The 20,118-nt window shown below is 52.3% G+C and overlaps 1 protein-coding gene across 1 annotated transcript in view; it reads right to left on the bottom strand.

The window, feature by feature from the left end:
- The window catches only part of LOC138510667 (vomeronasal type-2 receptor 26-like), a 425,236-nt gene extending 405,456 nt beyond the window's left edge, over nucleotides 1–19,780 (bottom strand). Inside the window, exons 1-2 of the mRNA XM_069626449.1 lie at nucleotides 19,743–19,780; nucleotides 17,639–17,930 (exon numbers count right to left, since the gene is read on the bottom strand). Coding sequence (XP_069482550.1) covers nucleotides 17,639–17,930; nucleotides 19,743–19,780 — 330 coding nt within the window. The remainder of the gene's footprint in view (nucleotides 1–17,638; nucleotides 17,931–19,742) is intronic.
- Between the last annotated feature and the right edge of the window lie 338 nt (nucleotides 19,781–20,118).

Below are 20,118 nucleotides of genomic sequence, written 5' to 3'. Positions count from 1 at the left end.
CAGTATATATGTTTACTGTATGCCCTTCGGAGAGTTCACAAGCTCGGGTCAACGCTATAATCTCTGCGGCCTGCGCGGAGTTATGCGGAATTCTCTTAGTTTCAACAAACGTACTCAATGTAGTAACTGCCTAGGCAGCTGTAGATGTACCATCTGGGAGTTTGAAGCAGGAGCCATCACAAAACAGCTCCCCTTCTGCATTGCCCAAAGGGGTATCTATAAGGTCTATCCTGCCCTTAGTTTCCTGTTCAGTAGTATACAGGCAGTCATGTAATTCTTCATCACCGCAAACAGTATCTTGCGAGAAAGGTAGGAGTTCAGCCGGATTAAGAACACAACACCTCTTAATTTGAATGTGAGGGGCAAACAGAATTAATTCATACCTTGTCAGCCGTGCAGAGGTGAGGTGTTGCGTTTGGGTTTTATTCAATAGGACATCTAGAGAGTGAGGTACCATCAAAATTAAATCATGGCCTAGGACCATTCCTTCACTCTGTTTTACAGACGCGGCAGCAGCAGCGACAGCTCGCAAACATCTTGGCAAAGCACAAGGGCGGAAGAGTAGTAGCCACACGGCCTATTCTTCCCTCCGTGTTCCTGTGTTAACACAGCCAAACCACATCCATCACATTCATGCACAAACAACACAAAGGCCTTGTCATAATTCGGAGTACCCAGAACCGGTGCAGAGCATAACGCAGTTTTGAGAAGCTCAAATGATCGTTGATGTTCCGATTTCCATGGCAGCGGCAAAGAAATACCCTTCTTTGTCAAAGCCAACATCGGTTTTATCACTAGTGAAAAGTTTGGGATCCACAACCTACAGTAAGAAGCCATACCTATTAAGGCTCTGACTTCCTTCTGTGTATTTGGAACAGACATGCCAGAAATGTGTTTTATTCTTTCAGGTGTCAATCTTCTCCCCTCTTTTGACAGGAGGTAGCCTAAATAGGCGACCTCCCGACAACAATATTGAAATGTATTGAGCGAAGCTTTATGACCGTTTTTAGCCAGATGAACAAGCAACAATACAGTGCCTTCTTTACAAGCACTTTCAGAATCTGCAGCCAAAAGCAAGTCATCGACATACTGAAGCAGTGTACAAGTAGGTGGCAATTCAAGGGTATCAAGCTGCTCTTTCAAAGCTCTACTATAAATGCTTGGACTTTCAGTATACCCTTGAGGTGCACGAGTAAATGTGAACGAACGTCCCCCCAAGGTGAACGCAAACAAATATCTACTCTCCTTGTGTATAGGAATACTAAAGAAAGCATTCTTTAGATCCACAACACTAAAGTGCGTAGCTATTTCAGGGATCATTGTTAGTATCGTTGTTACATCAGGCACAATTGCAAATTGTGGGGCGACAACTTTGTTAATAGCACGTAAATCAATTATAAAACGGTATGGGATTGCATTGTCGCCTTTCTTGTATACAGGCAAAATCGGGCTGTTACATAAGCTACCTGCAATCTCTTCAATCACTCCTCGATGCACAAAATCGGAGACAATGCACTTCAAATCACGCTCGCTCTCAACTGATATTTTATATTGCGGAATGCGTGGTAGTTTAACTCCATGCTTCAAAACTATTTTAACAGGCTCAATCTGTAGCACCCGACATCATTGTCGTCAACCGCCCATAAACATTCCGGAACAACACTAAACTGAGGAGGCAATGGTCGAGTCAAAAACGGAGAATTGGGAAGTTGCTGTGGTGAAACCGTCAGTCGCACTCCGTCAGAGGAACAATGAATTACTGCATTCAGTTTCTTCAACAAATTTAACCCCAGCAAATTCTCTCCACAGTTCGAAGTCAGGAGGAAGGGACAATGGTCCGTGAAGGGACCCAGAGAAACAGACACCGGCAAAGAAACCGGGCAAGCAATTGGTATACCAGAAAACTCTACAGAAACATTTGTTTGCCCTGACAGTGGAATGTTTAGAACCCGGGAATGATCAATGGAGCACTTCTGTGCTCCAGTGTCTATCAAAAACTGATGTTTCCTATTCCCCACTAACAATTCAACGTAGGGACCTTTCTGATTAACGGGAATAGGTGAAGGTTCCAAACCCTGCTTTCGGGCAGTCCTAACGAAATAAAATGTCGTCGGAAGAAAGCTCTTCAGAAAGGTAGGCAGCAGAAGGGTGATCAAATATGTTTCTCGAAGTCTGATTTTCCCGTGAAAAAGGTTGCTGAGGATCTTGCGAAAACTGACCTCTATCAGGGCCCCCCGCTGCAGGGCGACCTCTAGGTCGTCTACCCATACTCCCAAATGCATTGTTTGACCTTTGTCGAAGGACGGGGCACTGTGCTCGCCAATGACCTTCCTGGCGGCAATAGGCACATTGATTAACATTCACAGGACCCAAAGGAGAGTTTCCTTTTGGGACATACTGACCTCTGGTCTGTGAAGTACCCCCTCTGGGATTTCTAACGATTTATTGTAACAATACTTTAGTCTTCAAATCTCCTTTCCTCTTCTCTATTTTCTCTTTTTCATTATTAACACGGTTCTCATAATACTGAGCCATGTGCAAAACTTCAGATTGAGATTTCGCCTGCCAAGCGCTCTCAGAGGACATAATCTGTGACTGGATGTCGGGCAACAATCCACGTACAAATTTGTCCACAAACATCCTTTTCCCAGACTCTGTGCCCAAGTCCTGTCCACTGAAGTCAGAGAATACCTGTTTGAATCTATTAAAGAACTCGGTGGCACCTTCAGTTTTTCCTTGAACACAGGCCGTAAGCTTGTCCCAAATAATTCTTTTCTCAGGAATTATGGTTTTCAATTTTGCAACAATTCTATCAGGCAAAGTAAGTATTACCTGAGGTGGTTTCTCACCAGCTGGTCTTTCCCCATCAAACCTAGTCATGTTAGCCCACGTATCTCCCAACCCTGGCACATCGACTATTGTTCGAACCTGCTTCCATACATCTACGGGCAGGAGTACAGGGAATAGCAAGTCAATATCACTTAAGGTGAACACAGAGGACTGCAAAACGGACTCTATCTCTTTGTAGAATCCTGTCGGGTTTTTCCTAATATCGGGAATTGATTGTCTAATAGTGCTCACTTCCTGTCGTGAAAACGGGACGTGAACAAATTGCGATACATAATGTGCAGGGATATCCACAGCGGGTGCACCAGTCCCAACGTTAGCGGGAATCTCAACCTTTGGGACAAATGTCGGAGGAACCTCTCTCATAGGCAACTGAGATATAGGTAACTCTGACCGCTTACTAAGCAACAGAGCCAGATCGAGCGCTAAGGCAGTCGAAGAAGTGTCGGGCAAAAAAGCCCTTTTACAAATACCCAATAACTCTATAGGACAACTAACCTTCTTCCTTACACATTCTTCCTGCAGGTACTGTACCATTACCTGAATCACCTTCCTCTGCATTTCTACTGTATACTGACTATACGTGTCATATACTTCATCCGGCGGTATCGAATAATCCGAGATCCATCGAATCGCATCTTTGGTAAAAATTCGTACTTCCTCAGGTGTCGATCTATGACACGGAAGGAACCGTTTCTGCACATATATACTGTCGTCTTCATCATCCTCATCCCGTAATTTCTCAAAGTCCCTCCTATACTCAAACAATCTCTCAACATGACCATGTACTTTCTCCACTGTGTCCCTCGAAAGTGCTAAAGTATTTAGATCCCTCACCCCTTGTGGGAGATCCGTATTATGTAATCTACCCCACATTACACATAAATGAGTCCCCAAACCTTCGATAAAAACATTTTTCTCGGGAAAATTGCCCATATTTGATAATGTGGAAAAAACGTTAACTTGATCACCTTTCTCCATACAGTGCTTAGTCCATGCAAATAATTCCTGTTTCTTGTCTGCAGAAACAGTATTTCGAGTGAAAATCAGTCAATACAGAACCACTCGGGAGTGGAGGTGTGGGCAAATTCAATGAGGGTGCAACTATCGGCGCAAGAGGAAGGGGTGGTAGGATAGGTGGAGGAACAACAACTGGAGGAATAGGAACAGTAGGTTGTACAGGGGGAACAGGAATGACAGCAGGAATAACAGCAGGGATGGGCGAGCACCAGGGAGAGGATCATACGGAGGTGGCGCAGAGGCACCAGGCCTGCGTTCGTTTAACAATTTTTCAATAAATTCTTCGGAAGCATGAAAATCTTTAGAGGGATACATTTTCTGGATACCGAGTGAGAAAGCCCTATCCATATTTTTGACTGACTCCGAATGTTTTTCCTTATCATATAACAACGCCTTTTCGACATTTGTTTTATGACGGCGTGCATGTTTATCCCTACTTTTAAGCTGCTGCAACGCTTCTTTTTTCCAATTCTGTAAAACATCAAATGCTGCAGGTCTGGCCTTCTTTTTTAGCAAGACCGATTCTAGGTATTCAATACGGGGGATCTCGAAACTACCATTGAATGGCCACTGAAATTCGGAGGCATGTCTGGTTTGTCTGTGCCAAATATCATTAAATACTATACTTCCAATGCCATACTTACAGTACATAGTACATGCCGGCAACCCCTTCTGTGGTGCCAGGCGGCTAAATTCCAAAGATTGACAATCACTGCGGAACAGAGCCCTAAAGCAGCCAGACAATTTCCCAGGCATTTCACAAAAAATTGGTGTTACCTGGTCAATAATTGTGTCTGCAGATACAATACGCCAAATTCAAATTGTCTGGGTTAAATTAAGAGTCGGGTCACGACTGCACCTGACCAAACCTAAGGAGGCCCGTACGGTTCACCAAAGAACTTACCTAACAAATTTTACCTTGTGTTTGGTGGTTTCGACAAATCTGCCCGCCTCAAAAATGGACCCTCGTCAAGATGCCGTGTCAGACCACACGACTATCGTCCAAGGATCGGATCGTGCAGCGCTGCCGAGCTATCGCGTCTCGTTCGGTCGGGCCCGCAGTATCACACCGTCCGATCCCGGTTCGATAGTCTGCGTCAACCTTCAATGATCCGGCATCAATCTTGAGGGTCCCTATTCGGGCGCCAACTGTGGAAACAGAAAAATAATATGAGGCCGGGAAGCCCAAAAAGGAAACACACCAACACAGGTTACAAAGAACATACAAGTGCTTTATTTAAAAGCTACAACAGTTACCAAAGTCAATTGACAAACGGATAGCTATTCGGCTCTCAGAGTAACATAACGAACTTCAACAAGGGTTCGATGCATTAGTGAGAGAGACCGCACATTGGAATAGTTGGGTCTTTTATACAATTTGTCCAGCCCTTGGCCAACCCTCTCGCGGATTAACCATTCTGTGAGTCGGGCCTATGGGTTCCTTGCCAGGTCAATCCTTTAATATATGCATTTTGATTAGTTTCACTGATATAGTTGCACATTAACATATAGGTCAACGGTAGGACAAGGTCTCAGTTCGCGACCCCGACAAGAGGCCTGCAGGCATATTAATTATTCATGTGTACGGAGGTCACAACGGCCAGAATCTTACTCAGAATGTCATTTGGCCTCCATTTTGATGTTCAGGGTGACTTCCATATAACAAGAGAACCAAAAATGGCGGCTTAATCCAAGATGGCGACTTACATTACTTTCTCTAAGGTCAAGACCTTGCCGTTGAGTTTGTTCGCATACGCTGTTTAGACAACTTGGCGTAGGCCAATATACATACAATTGTTGCGATAGGAGGCATAATATTGTTTCAATTCCGACATCTCCCCCCCACCCCCGCTCATGCCGCGTGTGTCTCTCCCGTCCCCCCCACCCCCGCTCATGCCCCGTGTGTCTATCCCTCACTCTGCCCACCCCCGCTCATGCCCCGTGTTGCTATCCCTCCCGCCGCCCACCCCGCTCATGCCCCGTGTCTCTATCCCTCCCGCCGCCCACCCCCGCTCATGCCCCGTGTCTCTATCCCTCCCGCCGCCCACCCCCCGCTCATGCCCCGTGTGTCTCTCCCCCCATCCCCGCTAATGCCCCGTGTGTCTCTCACCTCTCCCCCACCCCCTGTCGTAAACCCAAGACTAGTCAAACGTAGAAACAGGTGTAATGTGGTTGCTGGTACAATTGGGGGTGGGTCACTGAATAGATGTAATTTGTGTCCCATGTGTAAATGTGTTTTGTGTGGCATCAGGACATCTACAAAGCACAAGAACCCAGGAAACTACATCTCCCATCAGCCCTATGGCCAAGAGCTACAGCCTCAGCAACCCGGACTTCATTTAAAGAAGCATCCAGCACACGGGGCCTGTAAAAGCCTCAGGCAACGCCCAGGCCGACGCCCGAAGCAAAGCGCATGCGCGAGATGGCTATCGCGCATATGCAGGCAGCGAACGCTTGTTCGCGCTCGATATTCTTCCCGAGAGGACGCATCGATTCGAGGTCCAGTGTAAGTCTTACGCGGGGCCCTCCCTCGCTGCCAGGAAGACGTCCTTTGGCCCCGCGTTACGAAAGATAAGTGCTACTCTTTCTTACAACGTTGCAGAGCATACTAACTTGGTTAACTAACTGTGGGAAGGCTCCAGGAAGGCTCCGGTTGACTGTTTGACAGCCGCGAGCTTTGGGAAAAAAACGTACAAACTTCAGATACTAATCCAGATGCATGTTATAGTTCGCTCGCACATTGCGGGCATTTCCATGTTTAGGTAAAGCAGTACCATGGCACACGAGAGGAACAAACTAATCATTTCCTTTCTTATTAGGGAATACCTATTGATCACAGAGCACCAGCTGCCCACGCAGACTGCACAGGCGGCCAGCAGAGCAAGAAAGGAAAGCCAGAGCTAAGTGCTTTTCTATTTTCCATGTTGAACCTTCTGAATGTCATTATGTTGTAGTTGTTGGTAGTACCAGAGCACTGATTTGGTGTACGCTTCCAGGTCAGGAAACCTTGTTGTCTACTCTCAAGTACCAATCTATAAGCCCACATTCTGAGCCTGAATTTAAGGTCCCTCTGCATCTGCATTTTGTTTCTGTTAATAACTCAGTGCTGATACAACTGAGAAAGGCTTATTTTTCTGCAGAAGGGTAACAGATGCATGAACGGTGAATGCAAGTGTGTGAGTGTGAATACTGAGGTCAGGAATCAAAACCTCAGTAAAAACAAATGCCAAAAGGCTTACAGAGAACAGAGCCAAGGAGCATGCCTTTCCCTTGAACCTCTTACCTATCCACTACCACTTCCTAATCCTTAACCCGGTTTTCCTATCACCCTACCGATCCAATCCGTGGACCCTAACCATCTTTCCCCATGGGGGTCGCGGTGCCCTGCGTTATCTAATCCAGGCACCAAGACCACCAAGGAGAGGTAGGAGTTCTTGCTGCTTCTGCGCTGGACCGGATCGCGCTGTGACTCCCCCCGACACCCCGCTCATGCCCCGTGTGTCTATCCCGCCTGCCCCCCACCCCTCGCTCATGCCCCGCGTGTTTATCCCTCCCGCCGCCCACCCCCGCTCATGCCCCGTGTGTCTATTCCTACCGCCCACCACTCTCTCTTGCCCCGTGTGTCTATCCCTCCCGCTGCCCACCCCCTGCTCATGCCCCATGTGTTTATCCCTACCGCCGCCCACCCCCCGCTTATGCCCCGTGTATCTATCCCTCCCGCCGCCCCTTCCCCCGTGTGTCTATCCCTGTCTCCCCCCACCCTCCACTCATGCCCTGTGTCTCTATCCTTCCCGCCGCCCACCCCCCGCTCATGCCCCGTGTCTATTCCTCCTGCCGCCCACCCCCCGCTCATGCCCCGTGTGTCTCTCCTCTCCCCCCCGCTCATGCCCTGTGTGTCTCTCCCCACCCCCCACCCCCGCTCATGCCCCGTGTGTCTCTCCCCTCCCCCCACCCCCGCTCATGCCCCGTGTGTCTCTCCCCTCCCCCCGACCCCTGCTTATGCCCCGTGTGTCTATCCCTCACACCGCCCACCCCCCGCTCATGCCCCGTGTCTCTATCCCTCCCGCCGCCCACCCCCCGCTCATGCCCCGTGTCTCTATTCCTCTCACCGCCCACCCCCCGCTCATGCCCCGTGCCTCTATCCTTCCCACCACCCACCCCGCGCTCATGCCCCGTGTGTCTCTCCCCCTCATCCCCGCTCATGCCCCGTGTGTCTCTCCCCACCCCCCCACCCCCGACCCCCCGCTCATGCCCCGTGTGTCTATCCCTCCCGCCACCCACCCCCCGCTCATACCCCGTGTGTCTATCCCAAGCGCCGCCCACCCCCCCGCTCATGCCCCGTGTGTCTATTCTTCCTGCCCACCCCTCACTCTTGCCCCGTGTGTCTATCCCTCCCTCTGCCCACCCCCCGCTCATGCCCCGTGTGTCTATCCCTCCTGCCGCCCACCCCCTGCTCATGCCCCGTGTCACTATCCCTCCCCCCGCTCATGCCCCTTGTCTCTATCCCTCCCCCGCTCATGCCCCGTGTCTCTATCCCTCCCGCCGCCTACCCCCCGCTCATGCCCCGTGTCTCTATCCCTCTCGCCGCCCACCCCCCATGTCTCTATCCCTCCCGCCGCCCACCCCCCACTCATGGCCTGTGTGTCTCGCCCCTCCCCCCCAAACCCCGCTCATGCCCCATGTGTCTATCCCTCCCGCCGCCCACCCCCTGCTCATGCCCCGTGTGTCTCACCCCTCCCCCCACCCCCGCTCATGCCCCGTGTATCTCTCCCCCTCCCGCCCACCCCACGCTCATTCCCCGTGTGTCTATTCCTCCCGCCGCCCACGCCCCGCTCATGCCCCGTGTGTCCATCCATCCTGCAACACACCCCCGCTCATGCTCCTTGTGTCTATCCCTCCCGCCGCCCACTCCCCGCTCATGCCCTGTCTCTCTATCCCTCCCCCCGCTCATGCCCCGTGTCTCTATCCCTCCCGCCGCCCATCACCCGCCCATGCCCCATGTCTCTATCCCTCCCACCGCCCACCCCCCGCACATGCCCCGTGTCTCTATCCCTCCTGCCGCCCACCCCCCGCTCATGCCCCATGTGTCTATCCCTCCCGCCGCTCACCCCCGCTCAAACCCTGTGTCTCTATCCCTCCCGCCGCCCACCCCCGCTCATGCCCCGTGTGTCTATCCCACCCGCCGCCCACACCCCGTGTCTCTATCCCTCCCGCCGTCCACCCCCCGCTCATGCCCCGTGTGTCTATCCCTCCCGCCGCCCACCCCCCGCTCATGCCCCGTGTGTCTATCCCTACCGCCGCTCATGCCCCGTGTGTCTATCCCTCCCGCCGCCCACCCCCCGCTCATGCCCCGTGTGTCTATTCCTCCCGCCGCCCACCCCCCGCTCATACCCTGTGTGTCTCTCCCCTTGCCGCCCACCCCCCGCTCATGCCCCATGTGTCTATCCCTACCGCCGCTCATGCCCCGTGTGTCTATCCCTCCCGCCGCCCACCCCTCGCTCATGCCCCGTGTGTCTATTCCTCCCGCCGCCCACCCCCCGCTCATACCCTGTGTGTCTCTCCCCTTGCCGCCCACCCCCCGCTCATGCCCCGTGTGTCTCTCCCCTCCCTCCCACCCCCCGCTCATGCCCTGTGTGTCTATCCCTCACACTGCCCACCCCCCGCTCATGCCCTGTGTCTCTATCCCTCCCGCCGCCCACCCCCCGCTCATGCCCCGTGTCTCTATCCCTCCTGCCGCCCACCCCCCGCTCATGCCCCGTGTCTCTATCCCTCCCGCCGCCCACCCCCGCTCATGCCCCGTGTGTCCCCCCATCCCCACTCATGCCCCGTGTGTCTCTCTCCTCCCCCCACCCCCCGCTCATGCACCGCCGGCCACCCCCGCTAATGCCCCCTGTCTCTATCCCTCCCCCCGCTCATGCCCCGTGTCTATAATACCCCTGCTCATGCCCCGTGTCTCTATCCCTCCTGCCGTCCGCCCGCCGCTCATGCCCCGTGTCTCAATCCCTCCCACCGCCCATCACCCGCCCATGCCCCGTGTCTCTATCCCTCCCGCCGCCCACCCCCCGCACATGCCCCGTGTCTCTATCCCTCCTGCCGCCCACCCCCCGCTCATGCCCCATGTGTCTATCCCTCCCGTCGCTCACCCCCGCTCAAACCCTGTGTCTCTATCCCTCCCGCTGCCCACCCCCGCTCATGCCCCGTGTGTCTATCCCACCCGCCGCCCACACCCCGTGTCTCTATCCCTCCCGCCGTCCACCCCCCGCTCATGCCCCGTGTGTTTATCCCTCCCGCCGCCCACCCCACGCTCATGCCCCGTGTGTCTATCCCTACCGCCGCTCATGCCCCGTGTGTCTATCCCTCCCGCCGCCCACCCCCCGCTCATGCCCCGTGTCTCTATCCCTCCCACCCCCGCTCATGCCCCGTGTGTCTATTCCTCCTGCCGCCCACCCCCCGCTCATACCCTGTGTGTCTCTCCCCTTCCCGCTCACCCCCCGCTCATGCCCCGTGTGTCTCTCCCCTCCACCCCCGCTCATGCCCTGTGTGTCTCTCCCCTCCCCCCGACCCCCGCTCATGCCCCGTGTGTCTCTCCCCTCCCCCCCACCCCCACTCATGCCCCATGTGTCTCTCCCCTCCCTCCCACCCCCCGCTCATGCCCTGTGTCTCCATCCCTCCCGCCGCCCACCCCCCGCTCATGCCCCGTGTCTCTATCCCTCCTGCCGCCCACCCCCCGCTCATGCCCCGTGTCTCTATCCCTCCCGCCGCCCACCCCCCGCTCATGCCCCGTGTGTCTCTCCCCCCATCCCCACTCATGCCCCGTGTGTCTCTCCCCTCCCCCCACCCCCCGCTCATGCACCGCCGCCCACCCCCGCTAATGCCCCCTGTCTCTATCCCTCCCCCCGCTCATGCCCCGTGTCTATAATACCCCCGCTCATGCCCCGTGTCTCTATCCCTCCTGCCGTCCGCCCGCCGCTCATGCCCCGTGTCTCTATCCCTCCCGCCGCCCACCCCCGCTCATGCCCCGTGTGTCTATCCCTCCCGCCGCCCACCCCCCGCTCATGCCCCGTGTGTCTATCCCTCCCGCCGCCCACCCCCCCGCTCATGCCCTGGGTGTCTATCCCTCCCGCCACCCACCCCCCTGCTCATGCCCCGTGTGTCTATCCCTCCCGCCGCCCACCCCCCCACTCATGCCCCGTGTGTCTCACCCTCCTGCCGCCAACCCCCCGCTCATGCCCCGTGTCTCTATCCGTCCCCCCGCTCATGCCCCGTGTCGCCATCCCTACCGCCGCCCACGCCCCGTGTCTCTATCCCTCCCGCCGCCCACCCCCCGCTCATGCCCCGTGTCTTTATCCCTCCCGCCGCCCATCCCCCGCTCATGCCCTGTGTCTCTATCCCTCCCGCCGCCCCCCCGCTCATGCCCCGTGTCTGTCTCCTGTACCCCTCCACCCCCCGCTCATGCCCTTGTCATCCTCCTGTTCCCTCCCACCCCCTGCTCATGCCCCGTGTCTTCCTCTTGTCGCCCCCTCCTATGATGCCCCTTGTTGACCTCTTGTTCCCCCCACCCCCCGCTCATGCCCAGTGTCTCCCTTCTTCCCCCCACCTCCCGCTCATGCCCTGTCTTCCTTCTCCCCCACTGCCCCCTCATGCCCCATGTCTCCCTTCTTTCCCCCCCAGCCCCCGCTCATGCCCCGTGTCTGCACTGTTGGAACAGGGCAGACACGGGGCATGAGCGGGGGTGGGGGCCCCACCTTGCCCTACCCACGCTCATGCCCCGTTTCTCTTCTGTTCACCCCCGCTCATGCTCCGTGTCTGTCTCCCTCCTTTTCCCCCCGCTCATGGCCCGTGTCTCCCCTGTGTTCACCCCTACCCCCCGCTCATGCCCCGTGTCTCCCTTCTTTCCCGCTCAAGCCACGTGTCTCCCTCGTGTTACCCCCCACTCATGCCCGTGTCTCTCTCCTGGTCTTCCCGACCCCCTGCCGATGCCCTGTTGTGTTCTCTTTATACACCCTGCCTTCCCTTTACCTGGTGTCCATCTTGGTAAAATATTTTCCTTCTTACACCGGGACGCCTGCCTGCGGTGTCCTGGTTTGGGAAGAAAAATCTTTTTTTTACCACCCCGGGTTCCCACTTTTAGAACCTAGGATGCTAGTGGTCTTCCTCCATTGAAAAGGACGTTATGGTTACGTTGCACTAGTAAAAAACTATGAAATTCAGTAAAAAAAATGTGTTATCCCTCCTGTGACTTTATGGTTAAGTTGCACTAATAAAAACCTATGAAATTCAGTAAAATAACTGTGTTAAAGGGACGTTATGGTTAAGTTGCGCTACTAAAAACCTATGAACTTTAGTAAAAAAAACTTTGTTAAAGGGACGTTGTGGTTAAGTTACGCTACTAAAAACCTATGAAATTCAGTAAAAAAACGTTATTAAAGCCCGCCCGCCGCTCATGCCCCGTGTCTCAATCCCTCCCGCCGCCCATCACCCGCTCATGCCCTAGGTGTCTATCCCTCCCGCCACCCACCCCCGCTCATGCCCCGTGTGTCCCCCCATCCCCACTCATGCCCCGTGTGTCTCTCCCCTCCTCCCACCCCCCGCTCATGCACCGCCGGCCACCCCCGCTAATGCCCCCTGTCTCTATCCCTCCCCCCGCTCATGCCCCGTGTCTATAATACCCCCGCTCATGCCCCGTGTCTCTATCCCTCCTGCCGTCCGCCCGCCGCTCATGCCCCGTGTCTCAATCCCTCCCGCCGCCCATCACCCGCCCATGCCCCGTGTCTCTATCCCTCCTGCCGTCTGCCCGCCGCTCATGCCCCGTGTCTCAATCCCTCCCGCCGCCCATCACCCGCCCATGCCCCGTGTCTCTATCCCTCCCGCCGCCCACCCCCCGCACATGCCCCGTGTCTCTATCCCTCCTGCCGCCCACCCCCCGCTCATGCCCCATGTGTCTATCCCTCCCGTCGCTCACCCCCGCTCAAACCCTGTGTCTCTATCCCTCCCGCCGCCCACCCCCGCTCATGCCCCGTGTGTCTATCCCACCCGCCGCCCACACCCCGTGTCTCTATCCCTCCCGCCGTCCACCCCCCGCTCATGCCCCGTGTGTTTATCCCTCCCGCCGCCCACCCCACGCTCATGCCCCGTGTGTCTATCCCTACCGCCGCTCATGCCCCGTGTGTCTATCCCTCCCGCCGCCCACCCCCCGCTCATGCCCCGTGTCTCTATCCCTCCCACCCCCGCTCATGCCCCGTGTGTCTATTCCACCCGCCGCCCACCCCCCGCTCATACCCTGTGTGTCTCTCCCCTTCCCGCCCACCCCCCGCTCATGCCCCGTGTGTCTCTCCCCTCCACCCCCGCTCATGCCCTGTGTGTCTCTCCCCTCCCCCCGACCCCCGCTCATGCCCCGTGTGTCTCTCCCCTCCCCCCCACCCCCACTCATGCCCCATGTGTCTCTCCCCTCCCTCCCACCCCCCGCTCATGCCCTGTGTCTCCATCCCTCCCGCCGCCCACCCCCCGCTCATGCCCCGTGTCTCTATCCCTCCTGCCGCCCACCCCCCGCTCATGCCCCGTGTCTCTATCCCTCCCGCCGCCCACCCCACGCTCATGCCCCGTGTGTCTCTCCCCCCATCCCCACTCATGCCCCGTGTGTCTCTCCCCTCCCCCCACCCCCCGCTCATGCACCGCCGCCCACCCCCGCTAATGCCCCCTGTCTCTATCCCTCCCCCCGCTCATGCCCCGTGTCTATAATACCCCCGCTCATGCCCCGTGTCTCTATCCCTCCTGCCGTCCGCCCGCCGCTCATGCACCGTGTCTCTATCCCTCCCGCCGCCCACCCCCCGCTCATGCCCCGTGTGTCTATCCCTCCCGCCGCCCACCCCCCCGCTCATGCCCTGGGTGTCTATCCCTCCCGCCACCCACCCCCCTGCTCATGCCCCGTGTGTCTATCCCTCCCGCCGCCCACCCCCCCACTCATGCCCCGTGTGTCTCACCCTCCTGCCGCCAACCCCCCGCTCATGCCCCGTGTCTCTATCCGTCCCCCCGCTCATGCCCCGTGTCGCCATACCTACCGCCGCCCACGCCCCGTGTCTCTATCCCTCCCGCCGCCCACCCCCCGCTCATGCCCCGTGTCTTTATCCCTCCCGCCGCCCATCCCCCGCTCATGCCCTGTGTCTCTATCCCTCCCGCCGCCCCCCCGCTCATGCCCCGTGTCTGTCTCCTGTACCCCTCCACCCCCCGCTCATGCCCTTGTCATCCTCCTGTTCCCTCCCACCCCCTGCTCATGCCCGTGTCTTCCTCTTGTCGCCCCCTCCTATGATGCCCCTTGTTGACCTCTTGTTCCCCCCACCCCCGCTCATGCCCAGTGTCTCCCTTCTTCCCCCCACCCCCCGCTCATGCCCTGTCTTCCTTCTCCCCCACTACCCCCTCATGCCCCATGTCTCCCTTCTTTCCCCCCCAGCCCCCGCTCATGCCCCGTGTCTGCACTGTTGGAACAGGGCAGACACGGGGCATGAGCGGGGGTGGGGGCCCCACCTTGCCCTACCCACGCTCATGCCCCGTTTCTCTTCTGTTCACCCCCGCTCATGCTCCGTGTCTGTCTCCCTCCTTTTCCCCCCGCTCATGGCCCGTGTCTCCCCTGTGTTCACCCCTACCCCCCGCTCATGCCCCGTGTCTCCCTTCTTTCCCGCTCAAGCCACGTGTCTCCCTCGTGTTACCCCCCACTCATGCCCGTGTCTCTCTCCTGGTCTTCCCGACCCCCTGCCGATGCCCTGTTGTGTTCTCTTTATACACCCTGCCTTCCCTTTACCTGGTGTCCATCTTGGTAAAATATTTTCCTTCTTACACCGGGACGCCTGCCTGCGGTGTCCTGGTTTGGGAAGAAAAATCTTTTTTTTACCACCCCGGGTTCCCACTTTTAGAACCTAGGATGCTAGTGGTCTTCCTCCATTGAAAAGGACGTTATGGTTACGTTGCACTAGTAAAAAACTATGAAATTCAGTAAAAAAAATGTGTTATCCCTCCTGTGACTTTATGGTTAAGTTGCACTAATAAAAACCTATGAAATTCAGTAAAATAACTGTGTTAAAGGGACGTTATGGTTAAGTTGCGCTACTAAAAACCTATGAACTTTAGTAAAAAAAACTTTGTTAAAGGGACGTTGTGGTTAAGTTACGCTACTAAAAACCTATGAAATTCAGTAAAAAAACGTTATTAAAGGTACGTTATGGTTAAGTTGCGCTACTAAAAACCTATGAAATTCAGTGAAAAAACTTTGTTAAAGGGACATTATGGTTCAAAGTAAAACCGTAAAAACCCCTGAAATTCGTCAGTTATGGTAAGATAAGCAACCATAACTCACCGTGCACTAACACTAACACCCAGGACATCAAAGATGACATCACACATGTCATTGATGACATCACTGATGACATCACATGTGCATTTACTTTCTTTTCATGAAAACTCTGTACAAGGGATTCTTATAATGCTGACCAAAAACTGTCAAGGATCATTGGGGATAAATATCATGAGCTAATTAGTGCATTAAGCAATGCATTGATATAAATAGCATTCTATTATGAAGTTCTATCCAGTATACTAAGCTACTCATGCAGAAACATAGGCAGTGATAACTGCTTTCTTATTAGAGTTTTGCGTACTGTGAAACATGTAATAAGTAGATAATAAAACCCACTTAATACATATTTATTACAGAAAAAACACAAAGAGACAACAACACATACAAATATGAGTATATACAGGGACAGTGAAGTAAACAAAAAAGCAGAAGTAGTAGCAGAAAGAGTTCATAACCTAACTTATTGTCTTTATGCTGAGAAATTATTGCTCTGTTTCAAAGCTGCTACTTACCATATGTATGTGTATCACATGATGTGACTGCACCCTAAGGAAAGGAGAGTGAGTACAATGTATACAGATATGAGCATATACAGGGAAGGTAGAGTAATAAAAATAAAACTATGAGAAAGTGCTGATACACAGAAAGGATTGCTCTCTTTCAAGCCTGTGTCTTCCGCTATGTATAGTTTCATATGATGTGACTTGACCCTAAGTCTACAAATATAGTACCTTTTCAATTTTTACTTCCTGACTGTTACTGAAGAAAACTATGTGGCCTAGATATGTCAGTAAACGGAAAAAAGGGAGAGCCAGACATGTGATGTCATCAGTGATGTCATCAATGACATTTGTGATGTCATCTTTGATGTCCTGGGTGTTAGTGTTAACAGTGCACGGTGGCGCGAGTTATGGTTGCTTATCTTACCATAACTGCCGAATTTCAGGGGTTTTTCGGTTTTACTTTGAACCATAACGTCCCTTTAACAAAGTTTTTTCACTGAATTTCATAGGTTTTTAGTAGCGCAACTTAACCATAACGTCCCTTTAACAAAGTTTTTTTACTGAATATATATATATATATGTATAGTTTTTTTTTTAATCCAGAACACTGTATTGACTAGGCTTGGTTTGATTTGTATATAGTGTCTTGTGTTTTCCCCTGCTGGTGTACCGGAAGAGGAAAAGTGAAAATATAACAACAAAAAATAACCATACACCAGAATTCCTTGTCTGCCTTTCCTTTTGTATGCCAGATACTAAGACATTGGGCCTCAACAGCACCAAGCCACCCGCACCCTTAGGTGAGAGGATCAACTCCTCCTTGTAATTCCTAGGATGAAGTGTAGATTAAGAGGAGACCAGTGTTTTTCACTGACCGGACCCAGACTGTGGAATAGTCTTCCACTAAATCTGAGACAGGTTAACTCGCTGATGAGTTTTAGAGCAGGTCTTAAAACCTACCTTTTTAAGTAAATGTAATGATTCTGGATCCCTGCTCATTTTACGTTTGTTCTAATACGACTCAGATGGGCTTGCCCTGCTCCACTTCAGTGTATCCGTTCCATCTGCACCAGGATACGATTTAGTTTGCTGTGTGCGCTTCTATAAATGTTTCAAAATCAAAATACGAGTTTCAAAATGAAAATAAGGTACAGCTACCGCCAAACTTGCTACCAGCACCGCCACCCGCAAATGGGCAATTACCGGCCCATTACCAGTTTTCTGGGCCGGTAATTGCCATTCGCGGGTGGCGGTATTACCAATCTCCCCATCCCCATTCTGCCCCATTGGGCAGAATGGGGATGGGGAGCATAGATGCACCGGCGCCATTAATAACGGTGCTGGTGCATCTGCTGGTTTTGCGACCTGGCGGGCTGTCAGGCCCCTGCAAGCAAAACTCGTAATTTGGCGGAACAGTACCAACGGTGCTGGTGCCTTACAGGCTCCATTGGTACCGTACCTCCAAAGTCGTAATGAGGCCCATTGTGTCTTTCTCCCTTAATGGTATTTGGGGACACTGCCATAACCTTCTAATTTTCCCTACATTCATCACCTTCACAGTGGGGCCCACCGGAGTGGTCCTGAACACAGGATAGTGGGGTTTGGAGAAAGGTAAAAAGTGGGTCAAGTTATACATAAGGCATACGATATGTATTGTGTGCCCGCATACACCTGTCTCCCAATAAGAAGCTTAATACATCACCCTGCTACATAAAGGCTTTTTGCTAATTCATTTTCAATTAACTTTTCCAGGCATGGCATTACATATTTGATTATGCCATGCCCCCATTTTCCCAAACATATTTTAATATAATGTCTTAAGCCACATAGTCACATGGTTAACATCACTCCTGAGAGTGATTGGATGATTGCAGAAGATAATAAACTATTAACACAACCTAATTATTTCAAAGCACCTTACCTGTGGATACTTGTAAGGTTTGACAAGTTGAGCTATTTCGTAAGATGTTACTGATGAAATGTCTCCAATGAAACCAGCCAATATACTTTTCTTACGACAGCTGTAGTTTGGAACAGGTTCTCTTTTGTTTGAGAGTATGCTCAGGGTGCCCAAAATAGTACTAGTGATACTAAAGCAGGAGTCATATATTTCATAGCCCAATGTGATGTTTGGTAAGATGTCAGGGTTGTTGTTGATCTCCTTCGTAGCAAAGACCAAAGCCATGAGGTGCCGGAAATAACGGAAGGATGGTCTGAAAGTTACAAGATTAGATATGTTGAATAAGTTAAAGAAGATACATATGCAGTCAGTTCAGTCTGGCTAGTAGCACGCGGTGGGACACACAATCATAGCAAGCATGCACAAAAAGTTCATCAACAAAAGGGCTCTTCACTGGGTAGACTCTATACCATCATAATGAGGAGATGTCACCCATAAATTGTGCAGTCTTGTATCACCAATTTTCATACGTGCAATGTGCCCAGTTTACTAAGCCTTCCGGATATCAGAGGCCTTCTCCTCATTAATTAATAGGGCCCAAATAGGATTTGTTTATGAGCACTGAGAAGTGGAATGAGGTTTAGTGAAGATATATGTGTGTGAAAAATGACCCATGGATGGTAATGGTGCTATGGAATGTACTTATAGTGATAGATGATATGGTATGTAGTCATGGTGCAATATGGTTTAAATCCCTTCCGTAGGGTACATTTGGGTGCATGAATGAATGAATGTCTAATGAAATCTGTGTACGTGTCTGTTTTGAGTGTTCTTTGACCGAATAAGGGTGCTTAGGAAAGACAGGCGGTCTACTATATCTGTCTTACGTGTTTCTCTCTGATCAGGTGTATGATGTCAGAGTGGGTGTGATGCAATTGGTAGAATGCCCTACTCAGTGTTCCAGACTAGTCAGTTGTAGAGATGGGACCTGGTATGGACTTATTGAGAAACCTATGCAACTTGAATATACAATTTTCTTAAAGACTTACCTGAGTGATGATGGAGTATGCTTTACAACAATATTACCCATAAATGAAGTCCTAGAATCTTCTACATAGTTTTATTGAAAGTCTATTGATGAAAAGCATACAAAGAGAATCCAGCTGCTTTTCTCCAGAGGCAGAAGCAATATGATGATCAGTTTTCAAGGACAATAAGACTTCCTGAGTATCTGAATAGTATGTATGATGACATATTACCAGACTTTGAGATGGGACCCATACCAAAGAAAAAGGAAAGCAGTCTCACAACATGTACTGAGCAAGATGCAAGAAGACACTCCTCCCCCATCGCTCTGCCCCACGTCAAGTTGCCTGGTGATTCAATGGATGCAGCGCTTGCCTTGGTTCTATGAGAAAATGTCCCTAGAAAAATATAGTCATGAGAAAATGTAGTCAGCAAAAAGGTGTTTTAAAAAAATGCAGTCATTTCATACAAGTACTGCAAAGTGTGAACATGTTGCCAGTACTGTCACCAAAAAAAGCTATTTTTAAATGAACAAAAGTACAAGGCTTCAACCCTAACAATGAACGAAACCTCTAATTAATTCACCACAATCTCCATAACTCCATTTCTAAACCCTCTGCTGACTCTAATTACAACCCTTTATTTCCCTAAACTCTTACAGAACACTAACCCTTCTGTGTGCTAAAGCATTTTATGTGCATGTTACTCAATGGAAAATAGATAGAAAATGAACCTAACTCCAACCCCATTACCAGCTCGCAATATATTACATAGTCCCCTGCCCTAACCCCGGCCCTAACCCAAGCCCTTGCTCTAATCCCAACTGCAACTCTAATTGTAATGCCTACTTTATCCTAAACCCAATCCAATGCCAATATCACCGGCCCTCTCCAATCTCCATATCCCTTTCTTTAACACATACCCAAACCATTAATCTATTAGTCCGAGCCTTACCTTAACCGCCAATATAACACTTACCCTGGCACTTAATCTACCCTAATGACTAACCAATCCCCAACCTCACCAGCCCTACAGCAACCACCCTGACCCTAGATTGCCATCAAAAGCCCACTGCACCCTCCTTAACCCTAACGTTTACCTTAGCAGCACTGCATTGTTTGCTACTTTCAGCTGCATTTTTTGACTGCAGGTATTTTCACAATGACGTTTTCGTTGGAGTGTGAACTGCAAAACTTGGAATTACTTTGGGCAAGGCGAAAGTTTTTCCTTTTTGTGCTTTCCTGCATTGCGAGCCGTCACGGGGCTCTTGCACGACTCTGAACGCTGCCTAAGGAGGCGGGGCTAGCGGCAGACACATGATTCATCAAGTGACTATTCGCCACAATAAAGAACCGAGTGATACACCCTTGCGGCGTTAAGCACGACAGGGGTAAAGGGCGCCAGCTGTTGTGCGGCTGTTTGGCGCTGGGGGAGACTGCAGAGGAAAACCCTCTTTGATCCCTCTTGGACACCCG

The sequence above is a fragment of the Ambystoma mexicanum genome, chromosome 6p (genome assembly GCF_040938575.1).
Source record: "Ambystoma mexicanum isolate Mex_15411 chromosome 6p, UKY_AmexF1_1, whole genome shotgun sequence".
Lineage (NCBI taxonomy): Eukaryota > Metazoa > Chordata > Amphibia > Caudata > Ambystomatidae > Ambystoma > Ambystoma mexicanum.
This window is presented reverse-complemented; position numbering and strand designations above follow the sequence as displayed.